This window comes from Arachis stenosperma, chromosome 4 (genome assembly GCF_014773155.1).
Source record: "Arachis stenosperma cultivar V10309 chromosome 4, arast.V10309.gnm1.PFL2, whole genome shotgun sequence".
Taxonomy (NCBI): domain Eukaryota; kingdom Viridiplantae; phylum Streptophyta; class Magnoliopsida; order Fabales; family Fabaceae; genus Arachis; species Arachis stenosperma.
Genome location: NC_080380.1, coordinates 142,671,554 through 142,680,274, shown reverse-complemented (window position 1 = coordinate 142,680,274; position 8,721 = coordinate 142,671,554). Strand labels below are relative to the sequence as shown.

Here is an 8,721-nt window from a genome sequence, read left to right as displayed (position 1 = left end):
TCACGAGGATCGGGACAAATTAGTCTTACATTTGGAAGTTTTGTCAGGTGCTCAAACTAACAAAAAACATGAGACTCTCTGTAGGAACGACTATTTTAGATCAAGATGAGACAAAGCAATTTAGTGAGTGCTTATTGAAAGTTTATGATGGTCTAATATGTGACAATATGGATGGTGAATTTGAGATATGTCTTCCAGGAGATATTGTTATTCCTTCTTCGAACCAGGCATTTGATAAGTTGTTTCATTTCTCTTATCCAAATATTTTGGATAATATGTCCTGAAAGGATTTTTTCAAAGCAAGAACTATACTGGCTCCTACGCTGGACATCGTTGAAGAGGTCAACAACCATATGATGGCTATCATTCCTGGAGAAAAAAAAAATTATATCTTAGTTCAGATTCGATTTGTATGGATGAAGGGAATATGGAGAGTCAACTAGATCTCTATAGTCTTGAATTAATGAATAGCATAAATTGCTGTGATTTGACTCCACATAAATTAATACTCAAGATTGGTGTTCCGGTGATGTTACTGAGGAATTGACCAATCCAGTGGTCTTTGTAATGGTACAAGGCTACAAATTAGGAAACTTGGAAATCATGTCATAGAATGTGAAGTTTTAACGGGTAACAATATTGGTCATATTACTTTGATTCCAAGAATGAATATAGTACCAACAAAAGAAACCGTCCCAGTTAGATTCCAACAAAGATATTTTCTCATAATATTATCGTTTGCCATGTCAATTAATAAGTCTCAGGGACAAATTTTATCTCATGTTGGATTGTACTTGTCCAAACCAGTTTTTACACATAGCCAACTATATGTGGCACTTTCAAGAGTTAAGAGTAAGAGAGATTTAAAAGTTTTACTTATGAATCACATAGGAATGTCTGCAAATTTAACTATCATTGTTGTTTATAGAAAAATCTTTGAAATAATAAGATTCTAATATAAATATTTTAATTTTATTTTAAATTCTGTATTAATGTATATTATATAATTATTTTATTTAAAAAAATGTAAAATAATTATTACTCACTATTTTTAAATTAAATTTTAATTTTAATAATAATTTTATAAATTTTTTAATATAATAATTATTTTATATTTTTTTAAATATCTAAATATATAAATTTTTTTATTTATAAATTTTTTCGTGATGAGTACGGATTCATACACTAGTAATGATAAAAAAACAAAAGACAAGGTCACAACAAGACACTTACTTGACACAATCATCATATGGAATAAGGACAATCAACGTGGATAAAGCCATAGAGGGTAGCCATCATAATGAGCAAATTAAACCATAATCTACAACAAAGAATTTTAATTTTGAAGATTGGTATTCATCTATATATAGTTTGCATTTTCCAAATTAAAAGGTAATAAAAGAGAGTATATATATTCATCATTATTAACGTGCCTTTTCTCGGACGCTTTTTTCTTTTCCCACCTCATGCTTACAAAGAAATATCTTTTATTTTCTTTAATTAGAAACGAATCTTTAGGATTTTTTAGCTTTTCATAGAATTATTTTGTTTTTTAGTCTATCTCCTTTTGTAATAGAAAAATGTTATTAAAATGATCAAGAAAGAATAAAAAAGCCATGAATTGAAAAGATAAGAGAGTTAAGATGAAAAAATTATTAAATTAAGCCATTATTCAGTGTAATTCAATTTTTGGAGATATAAACTTAGTTTGAATTCATATAGTCTTCCTTTCCTAAATTGGGTCAACGTTTAGAAATTTGTTATGATTGATTTGTGTTAAATAATTAGGCATACTTGGTTTGAAATTCATTGGTTTAGTATATTTGATTTGCATCCACTAGTTTTAGTAAAATTGACTTAAACTTAGGTAGTTATTATTGTTTAACTTGGTTTGAATTCTTTTGAATTGGTAGCTGTAATTAGTTTGATTATAATAAAAATCTTATCATGATTTGTGATGAAAATTCACACCTTATTGGAGATTGAATAATAAGAATATATAATTGTGTTAATATTCTATTTTTTATCCCAGCTAGTTTTACTTTACGAGATAAAAGATAGAAAATCTATTGTATAAATCATTTATTACAATAAAGGTGAATAATGCGTAAAATTATTAGGTAGTCTTGATTTAACTCCTTTTAAATACGATTGATTATTTGTATAAAGTTTTTTTCAACGGTTGGTATACAAGAATTAAATTCAAATAATTAAAATAAAATAAACTTACACCCAAAATAAAGTGCTAAAAAATTATATGTGTAAAATTATATGTAATTCATTTATATGCAAAAGAAGAGATATTTCTTTTTAATTAGTCTAACCATCTCAACTTAAAAAAAAGAAATAGTAAATTAGTGAGGACAGGCATGTGTCTGTTGGTTGCTGTTCAGACTTCAGAGGGATTCTACTTGTTTATGGAGAAAATTCTTAAACCATTTGGCTGAAGATTTTGCATATCTTTTTAAATGATTCTTATAATCAACATAAACGAGTCCAAATCGAACAGTGTATCCATCTGCCCATTCAAAATTGTCCAACAATGACCATGCAAAGTAGCCCTTCACCTTAACATCATTATTCCTACAAAATTAAAAAAAAAACAGTTAATTTGCAAAGTAGCCCTTCACCTTAGCAATTTGCAAATCTTAATGATCCATACCTCATAGCACTGCGAATGTAGTAAAGATGCTGAATATGGCAATCTATTCTTTCTCTGTCTTCAAGTGACATTTTTCCATCGTTAGCCTCAGGATATCCTTCAAATTAAAATAAGTTGAAGTATAAGAGCATAAATGTTATTTAATAATAATAATAATAATAATAATAATAATAATAATAATAATAATAATAATAAGGTTTAATTACTCTATTTGTCCTTATAATTTCATCAAATTTGTAATTAGGTCTTTGTACTCTTTTTTTTTTCTTTTCAATTATGTTTTTGCACTGTTTTTAATTTTGTAATTAGATAATTTTCATGTCAAGAATACTAAAATTAATAGAATATTTTTTTTAAAAAATACGTGATCAAAGATTTAATTAAGTTCTTAATTATAGATATCTTCAATTTATGAAAAAATACTCAGTTAATTCTAACAATTTTCATATTAGGAAGGATCTAATTACAAAATTAGAAACAGTGTAGGGACTCAATTGAAAAGAAAAAAAAAGTATAAAAACCTAATTAAAAATTTAGTGAAACAGTAACAACCGATAGAATAATTAAACCTAATAATAATAATTTATATACCATTCTCGGTTATGTATATAATTGGATTGTTGTACTTGTTGTTCATGTATATTAGTAGTTCCTCAATTCCTTGTGGGTATAGGTAGATCCAATTTGAGGCACCCTGCAAAATAAAATTATCCATGTTAGTATGCTCTTCTAAATATTTAACTATTTGTAGACAATAATGTTCAGGAAATGGGAAACATCAAATAAAATAAAAGCTTATTAGTTGATTAAGTTAAAACCATCAAACCAATTTTCATGGACATAATAAAAGCTTAAAATAAAATGAATATGAACCAACTATCCCAAGTTGTATGTGTTTGAAGGACAATGCTATGATGCACCAAGTAAAACGTGATATTCCATACTCTAAACAATCTTAATAATATAGATCTTAGCATAATTTTACATCAAGAATTCAGTGACATTAAATGATCTTAATTGTTAGTGCATACCTTTGGACCAATAGGAATCCCATTTCGCTCATCTGATGCAACATTTTCAAATGTCATTGGAGGTAGTAGAATCAGAAAGATAAAAGTTTCAAAAATTAGATAGAAAAAAAGAAAAGAAAAACATTTTATAAGCTTGATTAAATCTATCTAATTAGCTTACTTGTTAACTCTGTGCAAGAGTCTGTGAAGGCTGTTTGATTTTCAACTTGACATTCAGCATCCGTCACATAAGATGTGGTATAATAATTGATACCAATAAAATCAAATGAATTTTGGACCATTTTAGATTGCTCTTGAGAAAATCTTGGCAATCTATCTCCCAAATAGTTAACCATTTCAACAGGGTATGAACCATAAGTTATTGGTTCCATGAACCTTAAAGAACAATAGAAATTGCGACAACAATATTAGTCAATTTAATTAATTTGACATTGGTAGTCATAGGTAAACAATTTTACTATGTGAAAAAATAAAATAGTGCAAATTACCATCCTATCCTGAAAGCCAGTGCTCTTGATGTTGCATCAATGTCAGCAGCAGAATGGGATATAGGTATAGCCCAGTCAATGCTGTGAGCAATCCCAATTTGACCCTTTTGAGATTTCTGATAGAAATGATCACATTTAAGTATAAATTAGTTCACAAAGTAGGATATTACACAAACTAGATGCCTTACATGTATGAGGCTTTAGAACTAACTTAATATACTTAACATTCCTAAAACCAGTTTATGAAAGAAGCTCTGATGTTTTTGTAAAGAATAAAATCATATTAAAAAGGTTCAGATTTCATATTCATGTTAAACATGCCTGTATAATCATGCTTCTAAAAAGTATGGCAGAACGGTTATAGATTAATCTACAACTTTAGGTAAATCATACTAATTTTTTTGAAATTAAATAATATTACACACTACACTCCTTCATTTGCAAAAAGCATATACTAATTTCCCTGGTTTAATTTCTATAACACTTGATACCTTAATAAATCTAACTTCAAGAAAAGTTGATATAGTTTACTATAAGATTTAAGAGATAGTTAGTTTGAGACTACATATAAAGTATGAACTTAAAAAATCAATAACGAATTTTGTAAGAACTTAATTATGCTAATGAATAAAAAGTTATACAGTAGCATAATAATTGCTGATAGTTGCAATGATGATACATGATCTTGGCTAATAGCTTTATGAGAAATTGTTGAAGTAAAGAATTTACTTGGTATTTTTCCCTATAAAGTTTGACAGCAGCAGCATGGGCAAGAAGCTGGTGGTGAGCCACAAGGTAAGGTTCAGTGGCGGAATCTCCACCGGAGCAATTGAAGGGCAACCAGCTTGAGCATCTTCCTGGGGCTTTCAAAATATGAGCATAGCCTAATAGAGACAAAATGGATGGTCCATTCAATGTAATCCAGTGTTTCACTCTGTCCCCAAATTCCTTAAAGCACACCTCTGCATAGTCCTTAAAATCATCCCTAACATTATGATATGATTAACCATTATCACTTATCACTTAACATTATTATAATTTACTTTGCTACATATCTACATCAATCTTTATGAACAGGGTAATTTAGCTTAATGGTTTTTCTGGGTTAGGTAAGCATATCCTTACACAATGTGTGGACTCAAAAAGCCACCATATGCATCTTCAAGGCTCTGAGGCAAATCCCAATGGAAAATAGTTACAAAGGGATGTATTCCTGTCACAAAAGCCACTAAAGTCTTAACATAAAAATTGATGATTTCAATGGAAAACAGAGGGGATTATGAATTTCAAACCATTTGAAAGAAGCTCATTAATGAGGTTGTTGTAATATTGGATGCCTTCTTTATTTATTCCTCCAGCTAAGTTTCCACCTAATGATCACAGTACAATTAGCAAGCACTAAATTTCTTGCTAATCATAAGACTAGGACTACAAGAGTTCAAGCATATAATATTCTTACCCGGAAGTATCCTGCTCCATGAGATTGAGAACCTATATGCATTGAATCCTATGTCCTTCATTATATTCACATCTTCCTATTAAGAAAACATATGCTTAGTAACTAACTAAAGTGAAAGATAGATGTAGAACACAATGTCCTGTTAAGTCATGGTTTTAAATTAAGGTTTTCACATCACCAATTCCACAATCATAGTATTACCCTTAATTAAGTAAATTAATCACAATAGGCTACAACACAACACAACATACTAATTTTCAAGTTGCAAACAAAGTTTTCACATCACAATACCGAGAATCACAATATGCAAACAAGTGTGATATTAAGCAGTTTAGTTATACATGTCGATTCATCTAATAGTTCTCGTGTGCAAATTCAATTTACAACATTGCTTAAGGTCAAACTAAAGGCAACAATATGTACCTTGAAAAGATGGTATGAATCAACGGCAACCGCACCATTACTATGATCTTTTATTCTTTCTGCCACCCGAATAAAAATTTAAAAAAAATTTGGTTTTTTGCTATCCTCAATGGAAAGAGAAGTGTTAATGTACCTGGGTATTTCTCAGTGTAAGTGTCCCATATACTTGGACTTCGGCCACCTTCATTCACTGCACCCTCATACTTTACATAACCATACACCAAGGTTGCATATTAGATTAATTTTAATTAAATAATGGACATGCTAATTAAGAAGGTGGATAACATAATCATAGGAAAAATTAAACCTGATATGAAGAGGATGCTGTACCAAACATGAAATCAGTGGGGAAGCTACTTCTTTTAACAGAGGCTGTGCCATAGTACATAGGAAAACCTGGCATATATAAGTTACAATAATAATAATAAAAAAATGCCAATAATGCTAATCATTGACCAAAATTGCTTTCAATATTGTTAAAAGTCTAAAAAGACCTGCCCCCTTACTTGGATATTCCTCACCAACAAGGGTGTTCCAAACACTTGGATATCCTCCATCATTTGCTGAAGCTTGGTCACACTGTGAATTATAAGAATCACAAAATCTGAAAGGCCTTAATTGAAAATTTGAAATCCATATTCAAATAACACATATAAATAAAGGTGAAAGGTAAACTTATTAAATGTAAACCTGAAAGTTGTTAGAAGATGAGTCAGAGTTACTTGGATTGATGTGAATGAAAGCATATGATGAATAGTGAAGTAGTAGAATTAGTATATACATATACATAGTATGTACAAGGCAGTGCTTGGAATTGATGAACATAAGTGAATTCATTTCCACTATTTGCTTTTCAATTTTAACAAAATATTTAATACGCTTCTGCTTTCTGTTTAATAATGCGACACGGACCCAGGTTCAAGGTGGAGGGGGCATTTGCCCCCACTAAGTTAAAAAAAAAAGGAATAATATTATATAAATCAATATATTTATTTTAATATAATTATATTTTTGTTTTTATAAAAAATTATAAAATTTTATTTTGAGATTCATGTTAAAATTTGTTTTTTATTAAATTTAACATGTAACAATATTTATTTTGTTAAATTTTATTTAATATTAAAATTAAAAATAAGTAAATAAATTAACTCAATAAAAATTAATGAACAATAATAATATAATTTTAAAACATAATCAACTAGTTAATCAAACTAAATCTCAGTTCTCTAAATATAAATAAAATTATTAGTATCTTATTTTGTCTTTAAAAATTAGTTATAATAAATAAAAAATATCTATCTATTAATTAATATTCTTTATTTTAATATTATATAATACTTTTTAATTTTATCTCTTAAATAAATTTATTTGTAATAACTATTTTAAATTAAAAATATTTTATATCATAAATATTACAACAAATAATTTTTTTAATTGAATGAGATGTAATTAATATTTGAAAATTATAATAAGTAGTAAAACAATTATTAAAAGCATAAAAATTAATTTTGATATGTTAAAATATGTATATTATTTTAAATAATTATTTATATGATGAAATATAAAATATAATTTTTTTAATTATAATATATAATTAAATAGATATATAAAATTTTTAATCTAATAGTATATTAAAATTAAAATAAAATATTTTAAAAATAAAAATATTTATTAATTTTTTTTAATTTTTATATTTCTATTATATTTTTAGTATAATTAGTAATATTCAAAAAAATTTATCTTAAGAGATATATTTTGTCCCAACTTCTAAAATATTTTAAGTCCGTCATTTGCCTTTGTTTCTGAGGCTATCTCTTTCACTCACTCGCTCTCTCTCTCTCTATCTTTCAAGCTATGTTGTATCATGTATGGTTATCTCGAAGCCATGTCGATGGTGTAGAATAGCACAGCGTATGTGGGGGTAGTTTCCTCACTGCCACATTTGCAGTGATTTATGTCCTAGTCATGTTATATATATATATATATATATATATAAGGGCAAAACACTAAAATAAGCCAAGGGGAAGAAAGTTTTACGTAAATCCGCCAAACCAAAATTTTTTTCATGAATCAACCAAAGCATGTTTATATGTAGTTCGAATCAATTAGATTCGAACTCAATCTACACATAATTCGAATCATATTGCTTCGAATTATACACAAAACTCACACACACACTAATTCGAATCAACTTGATTCGAATTACACACATACAATAATTCGAATCAAGTTGATTCGAATTACACCCTGATTTATTAAAAAAATTAATAATTTATTAAAAAATTTATTAAAAAATAATAATTTAAAATTAAAAAAATATATATTTTATTTCATGTATTAAAAAAAATCTAACAAAATATTTAATTACGAGACTTTTTTTTAAATATTAATGAGCTATCAATTCAAATTCCATACAATACTCTTTTGTCCATTTTTAATAGCTCATGAATATTTTTTAATAAATTTTTTTAAATTATATGGTGAGATATTACATGATTCGAATTACGCATGGAAAGATCAATCACTCTGATTCGAATTATATGGTGAGCAATTCGAATTCTATACAATACTTTTCTGTCCATTCTTGATAGCTCATGAATACTTTTTAATAAATTTATTTTAATTATATAAACCACAAAAAAATAATGCAAAATAATT

At 27.4% G+C, this 8,721-nt stretch overlaps 1 protein-coding gene across 4 annotated transcripts; it reads right to left on the bottom strand.

The window, feature by feature from the left end:
• Positions 1-2,222: 2,222 nt before the first annotated feature.
• Positions 2,223-6,949, bottom strand: LOC130976201 (beta-glucosidase 12-like). Of its 4 annotated transcripts, none has more exons than XM_057900987.1 (15): positions 6,754-6,949; positions 6,570-6,642; positions 6,371-6,459; positions 6,197-6,266; positions 6,064-6,122; positions 5,641-5,716; positions 5,474-5,551; positions 5,307-5,394; positions 4,911-5,166; positions 4,182-4,297; positions 3,854-4,068; positions 3,694-3,725; positions 3,254-3,356; positions 2,663-2,759; positions 2,223-2,583 (listed from the first exon to the last, which is right to left on the bottom strand). In XM_057900987.1, the coding sequence occupies exons 1-15, from the start codon at positions 6,898-6,900 to the stop codon at positions 2,397-2,399; spliced, it is 1,686 nt and encodes a 561-aa protein (XP_057756970.1). In that variant the 5' UTR covers positions 6,901-6,949; the 3' UTR covers positions 2,223-2,396. The 4 variants fall into 4 exon arrangements, with proteins under 4 accessions (XP_057756970.1, XP_057756971.1, XP_057756972.1 ...); XM_057900988.1 differs by having other exon boundaries at positions 6,371-6,435; XM_057900989.1 differs by having other exon boundaries at positions 6,570-6,667; positions 6,754-6,915.
• Between the last annotated feature and the right edge of the window lie 1,772 nt (positions 6,950-8,721).